This window comes from Xenopus tropicalis, chromosome 8 (assembly GCF_000004195.4).
Source record: "Xenopus tropicalis strain Nigerian chromosome 8, UCB_Xtro_10.0, whole genome shotgun sequence".
NCBI classification, from domain to species: domain Eukaryota; kingdom Metazoa; phylum Chordata; class Amphibia; order Anura; family Pipidae; genus Xenopus; species Xenopus tropicalis.
In genome coordinates, this window is record NC_030684.2 from 28,048,795 (window position 1) to 28,066,984 (window position 18,190).

General features: G+C 40.9%; 1 protein-coding gene across 2 annotated transcripts in view; it reads right to left on the reverse strand.

Annotated features, from left to right (window-relative positions):
- Positions 1-6,886: 6,886 nt before the first annotated feature.
- Positions 6,887-18,190, reverse strand: part of scai (suppressor of cancer cell invasion) — a 98,368-nt gene continuing 87,064 nt past the window's right edge. For both annotated transcript variants that reach the window (XM_031891147.1, XM_031891146.1), the window contains exons 13-17: positions 15,987-16,068; positions 14,462-14,534; positions 13,443-13,616; positions 12,898-12,998; positions 6,887-11,936 (exon numbers count right to left, since the gene is read on the reverse strand). In XM_031891147.1, coding sequence (XP_031747007.1) covers positions 11,790-11,936; positions 12,898-12,998; positions 13,443-13,616; positions 14,462-14,534; positions 15,987-16,068 — 577 coding nt within the window. In that variant the 3' untranslated portion in view covers positions 6,887-11,789. The remainder of the gene's footprint in view (positions 11,937-12,897; positions 12,999-13,442; positions 13,617-14,461; positions 14,535-15,986; positions 16,069-18,190) is intronic.

The window sequence follows — 18,190 nt, forward strand, 5'->3', positions numbered from 1 at the left end:
GAAACCAATTTCCAATACAGCTTTGCTTCACGTTCTGAACGGTGGGGCGGTACTGAGTGGGGTTGTTTCATGCCTTTGCTTAAAAACAACCCTGTGAGCTGCTTTGCAGAACTTGGTCGTTTCACTGTAGTCCAAGCTGGTGTCGACCTAAGCATTTGTGTGATCAGTAATGATAGCGAGTGGAGCACTGCCACTGTGTAACCATCAAGAGAGAGACATGACAACAGCAGTGATAAGGGTTGTAGTACAAAAGAAGAGTTGTCAGATTTGTTTCCCATATGTAGCATAGATTTCCCATGGGCAACAATTCTCCTTGTTCCTAAAGCAAGAAACTCAAACGGCTCTTACTGAGGGTCTCTTCCTCCTGCCACATAGACTGCACAATGTTGTCAGATGATAACAAACATACACTTGCCTTGCTATGTCCACAAGGAACCTAGAGCTCAGACATAGATTAAAAAAAAATATGCAGGTGCAAAATTCTGCTTAATTTCTTTTCTCTGTTCTTGCATTTCTCTGATTTCCATTTTCTGAGGTTTTTCTGTCCTGCTTTCCTCCATTATCTCTTCATCTTTTCTACTTTTAGCATTTCAGCTTTCATGTGCTTCTCTTACTTTTCTACTCTCATAAACTTTACTTTGTACAAACTTCAGCCACATTCCCATGTCTGCAAGTGGATCACCCACCCTTCCTCACATCTTTGGTGTTCTCTACATACTTTTCTTTCCCTTTCTGTATTTCACAATCTCTGCTATTTTCCTATTCACCATAACATTCTCTGACATCTTACTTCCCACTGTACCTCTTCTGCCTGACACTTTTTCTTCTGTTTTTTTTTTCTTGTCCTCTGTCCGATTCTCTATGGGGGAGGGCTGAGCCAATCGGAGTGGGGTTGGGCTGGGCCAATCAGAGTTGGGCGGGCAATGCAGTGGGAGAATGTAAAACATTTTAGTGTTATCTGCTGTGGGTGCAGGCCCCGACTGGTCCAATACTGGTACACTGACAGCACAGGAGCCCGGCTAATATAACCAAGTGTGACACTGCCGGGCCCCTGTCACGATCGGTAACCCAAAACCCAGAACAATTGCCAAGGTCCCGGTCACAGCTCACGCTTCTGCCTATAACAACCACCTTTCACTTCGGGTAGAGCCCTCCGCTACTCGGGTGCCGCCAGGTCTTAAAGTGAGAGGATCAAGGCAACGGTTCTGGGCAAGCAAGGGAACCTGATCATTTGAAAAGGGCTGAAGGAGCTTAGAGTTGGAGTCAGGCAGGCCAGGTCAAAACCAGAACAGAAGCACAGTACAAAATCAGGATTCAGAAGAGAAGTAAAACAGGCAAGGGGTCAGTCCAGGCGGAGTTCACTTGAAGTCAGGATACAGGCAAAGCGCTTGCTGAAAATTCTGCCCTACACCTCCTACATGTGCCTGCACAGGAATGAATGAGATACGTTCGGGTGCAGGCACATGTAGCCGACATACGCATAAAAACTAGACTTTTGCACTTTTCCGCTTGCTGAAAATATCCGCCCTACGCCTCGTGTGGGCATTAGCCTTATATAGGCAGGTTAATGGTTAACACAGAACACCTGTGACCAGATTAACAACAGGTGAAACTAACCATGCCTACATGAATATACAAGGGTTACATAGCAGGGAACCAGGCTTAGCTGTCTGCACATATAGAGCAGTGGGAAAGATACTGTTTTTTTAAGTCTCCCTTCATCAATTCCTCAAACACTTTCTGCTTTCTGGGCAGAGAGCTCCCCTACCCCAGGGGTGACTCCCCAATCACAACACCTTTGCCAGTTACTTCATCCTGTCTTATTTTCCTTATATGTTGGATCTCATAGAGCATGCTGGGAGATACGTACCCTTCCTGTAATGTTTTCCCAGAAACTGTGCCAGAACACACTGATGCAGAACTGCATGAAGATGGCCTATATAGAGATTGAGTGATCTGCTGGAACCTAGTCTTGACCCCTTTTAGGTTTGCAGGGTATGATTCATAAAGCATGACTGGGGTACAGGGGGTCAAAGCTGCTGCCATTGAGGTAATTGGTTTACTGTTCAAGGCAGATGATGGGGGGGAGGTGATCTGTGACTTAACTGCGCATCTGGGTCACATTTAGGGGGGTTTTGACTTGGGAGTTAGGTGAATTCATATTATAATCTCTTGTTTAATCAATAAAACTGCAGCTATTTTCAATCCCCCAGTTCATGTGTGATGTGTTTTTATTGGGTTATGTTGGCCTGCGAATGTGGCTTACTTATGCCATGACCAAACCAAAACCTGACAGTAGATGTGGGATTTTTCTCACAAATCCAATAAGTGTTTCTTCTAGAAAAGGCTGTCCAGCTATAGGCCAACAGATCAGACGTGTACCAAAATCTACTTTGTTTGACCTTTTTGTTTTATAAATATTTGCCCTCCAAATGTGTGAATACGCTGATAATTGGCCCACAGCATGCAAAGTCTTGGCCAGCACTGATCTACAGCGAACACATTCAGTCTCTAACTCAGTGATTTCCCAACCATCGGCTTGTGGCCAACAGTGGCCAACCACTCCTGTTGAGGATGGTCAAAGTGGCCTCAAAGTAAGTACTCATTTTCTAAAGGAAAACTATACCCCCAGAATGAATACTTAACCAACAGATAGTTTGTATTATGTTAAGTGACCTATTAAAGAATCTCGCCAAACTGGAATATATATATATATATATATCAGTAAATACTGCCCTTTTACATCCTTTCCCTTGATCCACCATTTAGTAATGGGCTGTGAGCTCCCTCAGATGACCAGAAATAATGCAGCTTTAACTGTAACAGAAAGTAGTGTGGAAGCAAAAGGCAGTATATTTTTAGAGAGACCTATATTGTTTAGGGGTATAGTTTTCCTTTAAGTCCTTTCTTGAAGGCAAGGTTTGGAGGCATAAAGACACAGGTTTATTTCAAAAGCAGCTTTCTGCAGACGAGCATCCACATGCAATGCCAGGCCAGCACCGCCTGCCTCCCCACACATGTGCGTGAGTGCGCCTATGCAAACTGAAGAAGATAGGGGTGGGAGAAAGGTAATACAGGTGGTGAGGGAAACCTGGAGCAGTGGAGGGACAATGGACTGGACTAGGGGTAAGCAAAAGAGGTACGTGTCTAGCACCATTCCACCACTGTTGCGCCCTAGGCACGTGCCTCTTCTGCCTTTCCCTACTTCCGGCCCTCTACACAAGCAGCTACCAGTTAGCCTATCACAGTCTTTATCTTAATCCCCAAGGATTTTTTTTAATGCTTGTGTGGCTCCCCAACAAGGTTTACATTTGAGTATGGCTCATAGGTAAAAAAAAGAAATTAGGAACCCCTGCTCTAACTGCTCTAATGTTCAGCATCACAATAAATCTCTCACCTGAAAACAGATATATCCACACACAGCAGTGTCATCAAATCCTCATTTATTGAAGCCATATTGAGAGAGAGAGTCCACGGCTTTTCTTCTTCCGAGGGTCCATGTGAAGCAAAGAATGGCCACTTGCAGCAGGGAAGCAGGCAGTACATTGGTTCCTAGTATGATAACAAGTAATATTGTAGCTGTAGAATTCCTGCAGTGATAAAGTCACAATAAAGGGTCAGTATAAATAGAAAGGCTTTTTTTCCCAAGATCATTACATATCAAACATCAGTTTAGTCTGCAGCACAAGTTATAATCAGAGGTTCTGCTGCAGAGTATGGATGGCTCCTTGTGCCTATAAATATATATAAATTTAGAATTCTGACATAAAGGTACTGCAACAATATAATCTAAATTTGCAAGTTGCCTTTTCATCTATTGCACTCTGCATAATTATTGGCGACATGCAATAAGAAAAGTAATAAAAAAGCAAACTTCAAATAAGGTGCATTTAGTTGCATCATCACACTATTATATATCACATGTAAGCTGGCGGCTACGGCCACACAGGACTGATTCTTGGTCGGCCGAGCTGCTACATTGGCTTGGGTGCAGGCACACAGAGCAGATTTTTGTACCGAAATGCAGACTTGCATATTTTAGTGGCAAAATTCTCTGCACGTGCCAGCCCCCCTGCCTGGTGGTCCCAGCCTTATAGTGCAGACACATCTTAAAACTGATAGGAGCATAGGGGCTGAGTTTTGGTCTCTGTTTATCCGCAGGCTGAGTATTAGCCCTGTTTGGCTAAAGGAGGAAATTGGAAATTTTATTAGTGACTAAAATTCACTTGTGCTGCTCTCGGAGACAATTAAAACTAATTAAGGTATAAAAACAGTAAAAACCATTGATGCATATGGCTCTAAATGTCTATGGGAACCATTCCTTGGTAATATGGGAGTCAGGTACTAAGAAAAGAAAAAAAAAAAGGTAAGGTAGGAATCTGATCTAAGTCTGTCTTATGCCAGTGGGTCTTTTGTTTTTTTTTTTTAGCAGAAATTTGTTCTTTCTAAAAGCTAAGTTACTGAGCTCTTTTATGGCAGCTAAGGCACTAAATCCTAGCAGAACACATTCATTTTTGTGCACAAATTTTATAAATCACTAATGAGATCCACAATTTTTACGTCCTACAGAATAGTCTGATGGTGTCACTAAATGCACTTTCAGCGGAGAATTATTTTTAAATTGCATTGCTTAACTGTTGTTAAGGGTGTCAGCACATCCACTATGGGGCACAAGGTTGTTCTAATGTGGTTAGGGGCTGCTGAAATAATCACTACTGTTCAAACATGCAATTTAAAAAAAATACTCCAGCACTTGAGGGGTTACATTAAATGCTCAGCCTGATGCAAGTTATTTCTCTTTCTCCCTGGTGTATCCTTACTGAAGGGGTTATTCTACATGAACGGGCGGGCTATAAGTCAAGCATAAGGGCTTCCTAGACACCTCAGGCTGCACTGTGTATATATTGGTCAGTGTATTATCAGCCTCTATATACTGCAACAGAGCAGACTATTACATCAGAGATGACAAGTAGCCGCATCAGTGCCAGACAAAGTTACATGCATTCATCTGCACTTTGTAATGGCAAGAAACTCTATACATACAGGCTTTACTTATACACTCTATAGCCAGCTAAGCCCCAGCTCATTTTAGGTTTGGCTCAGCAAAATTTGGGACACAAGACAGAATGCACTTGTGGTGTCCTGCAGAGCTGTAGGGCACACAGTGAAGTACTCTAAAGGCTTCATTTACAGTGCCCCACACAGTGAGAAAAGTGCAAAAAAGGGGCACAATCAGCCTTTTTTGCCCAGTGCGTGGGGTCTTGTGCAAATAGCCGCAGGCCTGTGCACTCCATTTGGATGCCATGGGTTACTGCACAGGTGCAACTTTGTATAGTGTTAATAAATGAGTCCCATAATCATGTACATATAAAGAGAAAGTCTGTCTCTTTGTTGGTTTGTGTGCTCTTTATGTGTTATGGGACACACTAAGGCCCAATACAACAAAACATCTCATCCATCAGGATAACATAAGCGTATTTTGGGTTTAAAAATATATCTGCATGTCATGTGTGTTATTTTATATTATCCAGAAAATGTTACAACCACCTTATATCATACTTGAAAAAAAATTGCAGAGGAATAGTCGAAAAAAATCGAGGGAGGGTCATTTACTAGACAAAAGTAAGGCTAATGCCACAATGCAGGCACCAGCCTTTCCCTCTGCCTTAGCCTGAAGCCATTGTGTTGACCCAGGTGCCTGCACCTAGGCTGACGCAGTGGCTCCAGGTGCATTTTGAGGGAAAGGCTGACACATAGGGGCTGATTTTCGGCCTGTGTTTATCCACATGCCAAGAATCAACCCAATGCGCATTAGCCTTACAGTTATTTTATGTTGGGCCTGCTTCTCCTTACCTTCTGCTGGTTCCCCATCATCGCTGCTTATCTCTTCTTGCTATTTTCTTCCTACATCTTCTTATCCCACTGGAGATTTTTTTTGCTGCTGCTGTTTTCCTCTTTTCTGACGTAGATTATCTCTCTGTATTCTGCTATATCACCAAGGCAGCACATAAATGGTAACCCTAAAATGCAGTTATGCTGACAGATATACTGGAGACCAAATGTAATTTCAATGAGAGATCAGTTAGTCTGGGACTACAAGCCCTACACCTAGTGGCACCACATCAGCTTTATATAGGTATGGGAGCTGTTATCCAGAATGCTTGGAACCCGGGGCTTTCTGGATAAGGTGACTTTCTGTAATTTGGATCTCTGTACCTTCTAAGTCTACTAAAAATCATTTAAACATTATTTAAACTCTAATATGGATTAATTATATTTTAGTTGGGATCAAATACAAGGAGCGGTTTTATTATTATAGAGAAAAAGGAAATCATTTTTAAAAATCTGAATTAGTTGATTAAAATGGAATCTATGGAAGACGGCCTTTCTGTAATTCAGAGCTTTCTGGATAATGAGTTTCCCAAAAATGGATGCCATACTTACCATTTTAAAACAAAGTATTATAGATAACATGTAAAAAGTAAAGGTCCTGGACACCAAATATTGAGGCCATCTCCAGACCAGTGCCCATAAATCCAGTTTCCCACCAGTATGAGGAAGAGTATTGCATTACTAAAAGCATATTTGATTTAATAATCATTCTGTGAAGAGTTGGGCCAAATTATCAAGACCCATGATTACATGAGCATTAAATAAATTCTAGTTGCAAAAATGGTTTTAACTATAAAAGTTAGGGTGGATCTAGATTCCATTTAGACAGTGTATGTAACTCCTTAGATAAACTGGGAAAGTGACCCTTACCCCCTAAGCCTTTTTGTTCTTCCATCTGTAATAGTTGCGTTTAAGACCAGGTTTGGAAATGCACTGTTAGGGTTCATTGTTCTTTGATTGCTGTAAGTGTAACAAATGCCACAGACACCAAAAGTTATGACCAAGTAACAGTTTCATTTATTTTGAATCTGGCCGCTTTGTAATTCCAGGGAGAACAACATTTACACCATGACCCAAGCAACAACTTGTGTATATAATGTACAAATGCTCGGGGTTAAATTCATCCACTTGGTGCTGTCCCATGGCACAGAAACCCAACAGGACTATGTATGGGTGGCATAACAAAAAGGCTGAAAAAGACTAGACAAATTCCAAACCCATCTATAACTGCTGAACAATACACACCAAATACCTCTCTCAGGACTTGGCTTAAACACATGAGCTTTATTGGTATCCATGAAACAAACACATCTATCTACAGTAACTGCCCCTTTATTGCAAGAAAGGCATGGAACGTTTGGTGACGCTGCCGATTCTGGAGCCAACACTAAAAACACATTTTACAACACCCAAAACACGAAATAAAATCATGAGGCTTTTGTCAAGGCTTTGTAGGTTTGTTTGTTAATGAAAATAAAATGGCATATGATAATGGAATAAAATATCCCATTCATTAAAAAAATCATACGATTACAAAAAAAGCACAAAACTTGAAGTGACTCGTTCACATCATTTCATTATAAAGATTTTAAAGTGAATTTCCATAGTTTTTGTTGCTAAATTCTCTAATCTGCTATATAACATTTGAAATGTTTACACAATGTACACTGTGCTAATCCAATACCACCCTGCTACATCCCAGGTACTTTCTTGCAACTACACAACATAGACAACAATAATAAATAGGGAAGGACTCATGCTCACAACTATTACACATTGTGCTTATCGAGTTTCCTTTGTTCATTCAGGTCTGTACACATTTGGTGTAACCAAAGCCAGTATTGCCAGTCTCTATAGCATTACATTGTATTCCTTCCCTTGCATAGAACTCAAAGGGGTTGTGTAGTGACAAAAGCAAAAGTTGCCCTATACCAGTGACCCACAACAACCAGCGACCTGTTGTAGGGTAGTTAGAATGAAAAACACAAATATCTATTTGGGCTGGGCTAAGTCACGCTTATATAACTACGTAATCCCTTAAGAGTCTATATAGTACTAACTTTGAGGCAAATGTCACAATAAGTGATAGAACTGTTCAAAACATGACAGACTTGCCCAGTGGAGCCAACCTTTTTGACTGTACTGTTTTAGCACCACAAAAAAGTGTGTGGTCAGGGTGTAATGAGAATATGATTAAGAGTGCTGTTATTATGGAAATTAAATATGATGAGAAGTAACCTTAAAAATTCCATCCATGACAGTGTAGACCGTGTGTACTCTGCACTTAATAGAAGACATTACCAACGCTATTTAAATGGCAGCCAAAGCCAATGTACCATTAGCCTTCTGAATATGAATTATATGAATGAATCCTTTCGTCCAAAGCTAAAGATTTCTCTAAAACCCCTATGGATGGGTTACTGCTCTGGGGTAGGTGATGTTCCTGTATAAGCCTCACAATTTTGTCTTCCAATACTGACCCTTTTTTTTAGGCAGAAACTGCTTACGGGTCTGCAGGTTTTGGTACAGCAGTGATGAAATGCTAGCAAGTCTATCAGATAAAAACTTACTGATCTTTCCCATGAGTTGCTTGAGATTCAGTTAATATCTAGAATGCTAGCCTCCATGCCAGGAACAAGGTGGATCTACTATTTCCAGTAAATTTACTCCCTAAGCAAGCAGAAAAGTTAGATATATATAAGTAAATAGACTGATTTTAAAGTTTGAACCTCAACTAATGCACATAGCAAAGTTGTTTTTGCTGAAATTCCTTTTAGGGACTAGCTGTTGGTGGGACATGCCTGATAAAACAAATTAGTGAAATTGGTCATTTTGAAAAGGGAGGGATTAAACAAGTGATCAGATAAGTGATCCTTGGGTGTTTGTGTTGCAGACTGACAGCATCACAGGCACAGCAGAACAAACCATGAAGGCAGCTTTGTGCAAGTAATGAGCCTGCCTAATACTAGTGCACTAATTCTGAGCAGCGCCACTGGCCCGCGGCTCTATAACACACTGCTTCGTCTTTAGCTATGAATGCATGTAAACATACGGTACAGTTCTGCCCATACCTGTACAGCATATAGAATGTGGGTTTCATAGAACATCACTCGCTTGCACTACATCTTGGTTCTGAACTGGAACTGATATAGATCCTAGAGGATTAGGGCTCCTGTGGATAAAGTGATATGATTCAGTTTTAAAAATATTGGTATTTAAGATGCCCTGGTGGCCATGTGACCTATAGTCCTGTCATGTTTTTGGAATGGGCCCTAATAAGTGGTTCAGAGAAAGCAGACAAGTTGCTTCTCTTGTTTCCTTTCTCAGTACTATACCTTGGCATTAACTGGAGGTGAGGGAGGGAGAAGCCCAAAAAAAAAGGAGAAACAAAACCACATACTGAATAGAAGTTAAACTAGAGTTCTTCTGAAATGACAAAGGAACATTTAAGGGAATATAGATGTACAATGCTGAGTAAAACTGCAGATACTCTTCCAACACCAAATGATTTGCTGTGGTACCCAACAGCCATTGATCTAGTGGTGGAGGCAAAGAACCCTGATTCTTAGTAACAAAATAATGAAAGCAGCAGCACTTCAGTTATTTTGAAAAGTGATCACTTTACTTAAGTAAGCCTTTGGCACTTAAGTAAAGTTATCACTTTTTTAAAATAACCGGCTGCTGTTTTTATTATTTTTTATTACTTTACCCAGGCAGAGGGTACAGCGTGCACCTGGGATTACAAGGAGCTGGTTTTCTATTGTCTAGCACACCCTTACCGATTGATTCTTAGCAACAGGCCCAGCTTTATGGGGTCACAACATCAACAAAAAAGGTGCAGGCAAGCAGAACAGCTGTGGTAGTCACTTTCTGAACCCAGCTGCCACTGAGACTTATCACTGGGTGTGTTTACTAATGAAAAATAAGTGCCCCTATATTGTTTATACAATATATTAGCAGGTCACACACACAAAAAATCACTAGTAAACACAGGGATAATGGCGATTACTCGCCTTCTCATGGGACAAGATTGAAAAAGTTGGACAGTTTTTACTCTTTCACTTATGAAGCAGCAGAAATGCATTACTGCATATGATCCATAACATGTAAAGTCACTGATCACAGGGCACATAGGATTGTACCTAAAATAGTAAACTCTGCTTACTGATGAAAGGCAATGTGGGTCGTAGCACTTTAGAGGCTGCTAATCCCTACTGAGATTCTCCTACACACACCAGAAGACTGGTTCACTACTCTATCAGCCCAGGGGATAAATGGAGAGCATTCAGGGGACACATATGGTATGGCCAACCGTTTTGATTATTTGTGCAAAGAGCACCCCTTCCTCCCTCCTCCTCATCTGCTGATGTATCACGTACTGGCCAACATGGCGCATCAGCTGATACATTTTTTAACCCTGCCCAATTCTGAACCAATATCCAAACTACACGGAGATTGTTAGGAATTGGTGGCCCACCATAATGGTAATGGTATTACTGGTATGAGCACAGCCAGCTTTAAAAGAATGATTGGTACTAATATAAATGTGAAGCTGAATGTTGAAAGTGAATCTCTGTCTTAAAAGGATAAAAAGGTCCTGTGGAGTTGTCCTGTACGTTAATACTTAACAGAAGGGAGGTGCAAAATGTTTTATTGAAATGACAATGGGACAAGCTAATATCACACAGCTTATTCTCAGAAATTAAGTGAACCATAGGGGGCTTGTAAGAAGGGGCCAAGAGCATCATACCTATTTGTCCTTGAAACCCATCACCAATAGCAGGTATTTTATTTTGTAAAAAGTAACTTTTTCATTGGCTGCTCTATAGGATTCTGCATTCTTTGATGCTACAGTTTCCTATACCTTAATCAGCCAATGCAGCCACAGATGTCAGGTTTAATTATTGGCTAAGCCCAATAACATGGCATCAAGATTTCTGCACCAAGAGACCAAAGACTCCTTCCACCTGGACTGTAAAAAGAACAAACAAATTCTAAGATAAACATCTTACTGTCATAAAACTTAATTTTGGTTTAAAGGTCGCAGGGACCAGCTACCCACAATACACCGAGCCACAGGTAGTCACATGCACTGCAGGACCTTTGACAGGGGGAGATACATTCACTAAAACCTCTGTATCAGTCACTGCCTTAATAAGTGCCAATCGTGTTGTTAACCCCACTCAGTGTACAGTTTCTGCAAAAGTCACTTTGTTTTAAACCAGGTACCCACTATTTAGTGGCTTTGGCAAAGTTACCAAACATTACAAGATACAAAAAAACAAATAAATATATTGATCAAGGAAAATATAACACTTTTAGAGCTTGCCTCACTCCTTCATCACATGGCTTGTGAGGCCTGCCAAGTACCAACATCAGTTCTCATTATAAAGAACAATTAGAACTGTTCAAATAACAAGTAAGGAAACAAAGCTGCTGTGGTGTAATGCCTACAGCAGCCCTGTTGGTTGCGTATGCAGAAATGGATGCTTTGTCACACCACTTCCTAAAGCACACACTATTCCATTGCATTAAATCACATCACACGGCTCTGGTTTTCTCGCAATGGGAATTTCCATGCTGGGGATTTCTCGGGTCCAGAGCAAAACACATAAAACATCATGCGCAGGGAGCTAGGGGTATGGCCCTAAAAGCAGAAACACAAGCACTAGGTGTGACACTACTGACCATAACAGGGTTGGGGTAAGTGCAGGTGCACCATGGTTCCTCTGAAACTCCCCTTTCAGAGAGGCTCTTGCTCCATTTTCAAGGCCTGGAATTCACAAAGTAAAAAGGTCAAGTACTCTGTATGGTGGGGGTTGCCTTAAAAAAAAATGCACCTTTCATATTCTGTGGCTTTAAAAGCACAAAAGTTTATGTAAACGTGGGCTTTATCTCTAGTATTCATCCATGGTGCTCTCTAGGTATAGGTTCCGGACATCAAGTATTGAGGCCAGCTCCAAAATCTGTTTCTGAAGGTGAAGATTCTCCACCAACTCATCCCGTGGAAGGGCAGGGTAGGTTTCTGGGTAATTTCTTGTTTCCTATTGGATGCAAAGCAGGGAGTTAAGCAATATATAAAATGGGAACATTTTCCTGGACCTATCTGTAAACAATCAACTATACCAGTCTCCCTGGAATGGAGGCAACAGTGGCCTGGGAACCAGGTTAGAGTACAGTAACTATGATTAACAGTTCCTCTTCTCCTGTTGATCTGCCGATGTGACCCATTGGTCCGTATTATGTTCTATTTACTCTTTATATTTTCCATCTTGCTGACCTCATCACATCTTTTGGCTTCTTCTACCACCTGATCCTCCTTTCGTGTCACAATCTCAACCCTACTTTTGTTAGGGCTCAGGAAGAAATTTCCCCCCACCCATTAAATGAGTTCTTTTTCACCTACCTCTGTACGAACTAGTAGTTAGGCAGGTTTCACTCAAAAGGGTTAAACTTGATGGACCTGTGTCTTATTTGAACCTCACCTACTATGTTACTTTTCAGACACAGCTTCACAGAATCCTGGATAGCCGCTTCCACTTAAAACTGAAAATCTAAACTCTATTTAACAATGTCACTTTACTTCCAGTCACCCAAGGCAAGCGTCTAGGTGTCACATTAGAACCACCCCCTCCCCACATGTTCAGCCCACCTTGTATTCCTGACCAGGGCATTCAATTTCATTTTACTGTCAAAATAATGACTTGGCCTTATGCTTAGCAGCAAACTATTACTAACTTACCTCCAAGATTCTCATCTCCAAACACAACAATTACTAAAAGCTGCTTCTCATGTCATCCCACTTACATCTAAATCACTCTTTTAAATCTTTATTACTAAAGTCTCTCAGTCAACTGGCACATAAAAGTATAAATTTTACCTCATGTGTAAATTATGTCTCCCTTTAAATGAAAACTAATGCCCTCCAATCCTATTTAATTTTTAACTGTTGTTTAACTATTCTCTTAAAATACAGGCTTAAAACCAACAGTGGCGATTGCTTACCCTGAAACTCTTGTGCATTCTTAAAGTTGCAGAACAAAATATGAATCTTGTAAGAAGTAATCGCAAGAATTCATCTCCAAAGAACTGAAGAAAAGCTTGATCTGATTGTGAGAGGAAACAGAGTTATCACAGTTTATTAAAAACATAAATTATGATGTCCTTAGATGCATGCCCCTAGTTATTAAACAATGTTCCCTCTTCAGCCTCAATGTGTTGCGGGTTGTTGCTGCTACCTGCTAAACACTGACATAAATGGAAGAGCAGAGGGTTGGCCTGCATGCGCAATTATCAGCCCAAAACCCAATACAGCGTGACTTCCACAGCTAATCATCCTTGCAGAGCAACCTATGGCACTTCCAATTCAAGTCAGCTGCTTAACTGCTATTGCCCTTTGCAGGAACATGGCCTGCACAGGTGGCTATACAGCATGGCTTTCTTCACAGACCACAAGACATGACAAAAATGCCATTTTCCCTTTCAACTTAGGGAAACTGGTTTTTCCATAAAAGTGTGCTCCATATATAAACCAAATTGCCTTCACCCACCTATAGAGCGAGAGTGTGTCAGCAGCTGAGCAATATCCCTGTTGATTTTTCTGACATGATCTTGACACTTTTCCCATAATCCTTTGCGCATGCTGGAGAGGCCAGAGACGAAGAGGAATGCCATGAGTGGATTATTAAGGAAGAGGGTGAATAGGCTTCCACGCTGAGAGTGATCTATAAGGACAATACACAATACACAGTCAGTAGCTTACTATCACATAAGAATAAAGGACCATAAATGGGACAATATGTGTATTCATTCAAACCTTGCAATTATTCTAAGTACCGGGAGCCTTGTAGTAATAACCACATCTACTGTTTCAGGAACTTTGCACTAGGGCTTTACTAAATACTCAGATACCCCGCTGATGTTATCAATATTACAGCGCACACCTCCTGTCTCATATAATGAGCCTGTTTAAGTAATACTAAACTGTTGATCTAACTGAAGCCTGCACCAATTCATTTACAGATTTCAGGGATTTTATAAGATAAAACTACATATGTGTTGAAGACCCTGGATTACTAGTCTTCTAGCTATTGTCCAACGCTGGTTTATGGTAACGTGATATGTGTGACACAAGTGCTTTGGGAATACAAAGAATTAAGCATGTGCTACAGGTGTCACTACATAGAAGCCGGGGCTCATACAAACCATGTTTATTTATTTATTTTTTTAAAGGTAAATTTCTATTGGTTTTACAACATCACAATATTTATTTATTTTTATTCATTTTTTACTTAATGCCCCCTGCTGGTTAGGCCCTGGTAAGAGAGCAGGTCCTTCCTACTGCTGTCTCCCTAATGCTTAATGTCAGCAGTTTAATTTGGTGACCCACAAATAGGAGGTAAGGCCCTTACACTATTTCTGCAAAAAATGGCTCTGCCCTGTCTTTCCCCAGATTGTGGCAGTAAGTAAAATCCAGTATGTTATTAGACTGTGCCCCAAACAAACTGATCACCCTGTACAGTTAGGAAACAGAAATGCTACAGACTGATGGCCATTGACCTGGCTTTACCTTGCAAGGCCTTGGGATATGCTGTAGGCGACAGGAGGCAAACCAGAGGCTGCCCAAATAAATTGGTGAAATTCTACAAAAGGAAAGAAACATTGGATTGAAATACTGAGCAATTGTGCCATGAAAAGATCTGTAGAATAACAAAGCTTGATATTATCCTTGATTTGTACAGCACCAGCACTTTACAGATGTTTAACATCTTTCACATCAGTCTCTGCCGCATATTTCACACAATCACCAATCCAATGCAACAAAGGCTAGCACACTAAATGAATTTAAATCTAGATAAATCTGATTATTACAAGTAAACAGTAATGAAGCAGAAGCTGCAGAAAGCAAATCTGTCTGTGGTGTCAACAGAACAGAGAATTGCGACCAGTCACAGGCCAGGTGGATCTTTACGGAGCTGAAGAAGGTTAAAGGAGAAGGAAAGGCTAAGTCACTTGGGGGTGCCAAAATGTTAGGCACCCCTAGTGACTTTAATCGCTTACCTTGTACCCCGGGCTAGTGCCCCTGTTATGGGAAAACAGCACCAGCCTGGGGTACCAGTAGCAAGAGCTTCCTCCTGCCGGGACCCCACGAGAGGCGCATGCGCAGTGAAAAGCCGACTTCTCTGTTAAAGTTCAGCTTTTTCACTCCACTGCACATGCGCACGCACGCGAACAGGAAGGAGGAAGCGCTGCAGGTACCCCGGGCTGGTGCTGTTCTCTCAGAACAGGGGCACCAGCCCGGGTAAAAGGTAGGCGATTTAAGTCACTTGGGGGTGCCCAACATTTTGGCACCCCCAAGTGACTTTGCCTTTCCTTGTCCTTTAAGGTTAATATAGGAGGCATATGTATAAAGTATGTCATTTCTGACATTTGCTGGCAGTAAACTGTCTATGCTGTATCACACTGTTTAGAAGATGCAATGCATAATTTTAATCTGCTCTTAACCATGCCTAACCGTTAGTGTAACCTACCTTCAATCCCCTACATCAGGGATCCTCAACCTTTTATACCCGTGAGCCACATTCACATTCAAATGGGAAAAGTGTTGGGGAGCAACACAAGCATGAATAAAGTTCCTGGGGGTGCCAATAAGAGCTATAATTGCCTATTTGGTAGCCATATGGAATGACAGCCTATATGAGGTTCTGTTTGGCTTTACACTGGGTTTTATGCAATCAACTATTGCCTCCAAGCCAGAAATTTAAAAATGAGCACCTACTTTGAGACCACTGGGAGCAACATCCAAGGGGTTGGGGAGCAACATGTTTCTCACAAACCACTGGTTGGGGATCACGGCCCTACATGCATACAGTATATCTGGTAGCAGTAAAACTGGGGATCCTTACTTGGCTCTCGACCACGGGGTCTGCTCCCTCTATTGTTACTCCACTATGCCTAACTAAAGGTTAAACCTGTTGTTTTCCAGCACACACTTTTTTTGGATGAGAAGGAATTATAGGATTCCTATACCAACTTGCAAATCTGAATTTTCTCTTACTCCCCTTAAGCTTCTATTAAAAAAAAGGTTTAAATACCTTGTAGGCCACACTGTTCGAAGAATCCACAATGATAAATAAAGGTTTTCTAGTGAAAGGGTAGAGATCGCCTGGATGAAGGCTGCAAAACAAATGGACACCGCATGTTATGTCTACATCAGAAACATGTCAGCTCAGATTAGAACAAGGGACAGCAAAGCCAGGCTTATCCCGAGCATGAAATCAGGGCTGCATCCTAGCTTTCAGTACAAGTCATGATATTTTTAGCCATATATTTTCAAAGTAGAAATTTTACGATATTTCAGTCACATCTACCCTCAGCCAGCGGCCAAATAAGGGTGATGGGAATTTTTTTCCATCACCAGCTGAAGGACCTAACTTGCACATTCCTGCTTTAAGCAATTGGCCCTAAAAAGGAAAATAAAACCTATTTATATAAAGGGTTTAACTTTAGAAAACTATATTTAGGAACATTAATAGAAACATATAAGAGCCTCATAAGAATTGCTGTTTAAATAATTCTAGAAGATGGCAATTTAAGGAGTGTAGATTCTGCTTTCATGGAACTGTGGAATGAACATCCAAAATCAACACCATGTGCAGTTTCCCTAAGTACTAAAGTGATAATTATATAATTTACAGATGGCAGGTAATTCAGATATCAAGTGTATCAAGTCCTCTGCCTAAAGAACATATACATAAGAGGTATAATACATGTTACAAATACACCCAGACATATGTATAGCTACACTGTACAGCCAACAGAGAATGGAATAAATGCAGAAGAAATGTTCTCGCTATTTATATAGCCAGAGTGGCTTTCCAGCCTGAGTGGATAACAGTTCCCAGTAATAATGCCATCAATTGGTCACTGACTAATTATATTATTCACTCTGGATTTCAATGGAGTCACACTAAAAATATTGTCTTACTAAAATGGCACCTACAAATAAATCAGTCACTAATTGGTTGCTATGGTTTACTTTGCACACTGTTCATAAATTAGTCCCACTATGCTTAATACTGCACTCCAAAATGCTATGGCAATCTCCTGATTTCACAATGCTGTACACAGACTCACAGATGTCAGGTGGAACCAGGGGCAAAATAACAACCCCAAAACATCAACAACCCTTAGGTTGATTTCCCACAAAGCATGTTAGTTACTAAGTGCTCCAACATGCCTTTCCACCCAGGCAACAATAGGAGTGGCCAGTAGAAAGGCCTTTGCATCACTTTGCCTGCAGGAGAAAATTTTGCCTGACTTCAGAAAAACCGAAGCAACGCGAAGGCCTTGCAATTGGCGACTCCTATTCCAATTACAGCAAAAGTTCTTATTTCATCCCATCTGTTCACAGGAAATTTTCTCAGAATTCCCAGAAGGATTTTGGCTTGGTCAGTTGGTTTGGCAAACTCAAGTTGGGTTTTATGTTTCTTAGTCAGTACTGAGGTCTTTATGGGCCTCTATTATAGAGTCCCCTTTCACTTAGTTGGTGATAGATATTTTATGTCTCAAGGTCAGCTCCAACCTGTCTGGCATATGATCAAGGTTCCTTCACCAAAATTCAAACAATCCTTCACTTCAGTCTTTGATTAATTTTTCTCTTGTATCCACTTCCAGGGAGACTGACTATATTGAGATGGGATTCAAGCTTCAGAATATTTTATATGGTGGACATAGGAACATTAAAGGAACAGTAACACCAAAAAATGAAAGTGTATAAAAGTAACTAAAATATAATGTGCTGCTGCCCTGCACTGGTAAAAGTTGTGTGTTTACTTCAGAAAGTCTACTATAATTTATATAAATAAGCTGCTGTGTAGTATGGGGGCAGCCATTCAAAGGAGAAAAGGCACAGGCACATAGCAGATAACAGATAAAACACTATTGTATTCTACAGAACTTATCTGTTACCTGCTATGTAACCTGTGCCTTTTCTCCTTTTTTCCAGCTTGAATGGCTGCCCCCGTGTCTACACAGCAGCTTATTATATAAATTATAGTAGTGTTACTGTAGCAAACACACCAGTTTTACCAGTGCAGGGCAACAGTGCATTATATTTGTATTACTTTAAAGCTCTTTCATTTTTTAGTGTTACTGTTCCTTTAATGGCTCTGGATATGAATTTGTAACCTTGAGATTGTCCATGCTTTGTCAGTTTTCTGTCTCACCTCCCAGGGCTAAATTTAAGTCCAATGCTGGCCTAGGCACTTATCCTTAGGCTGGCACATGCCCAGAAGAA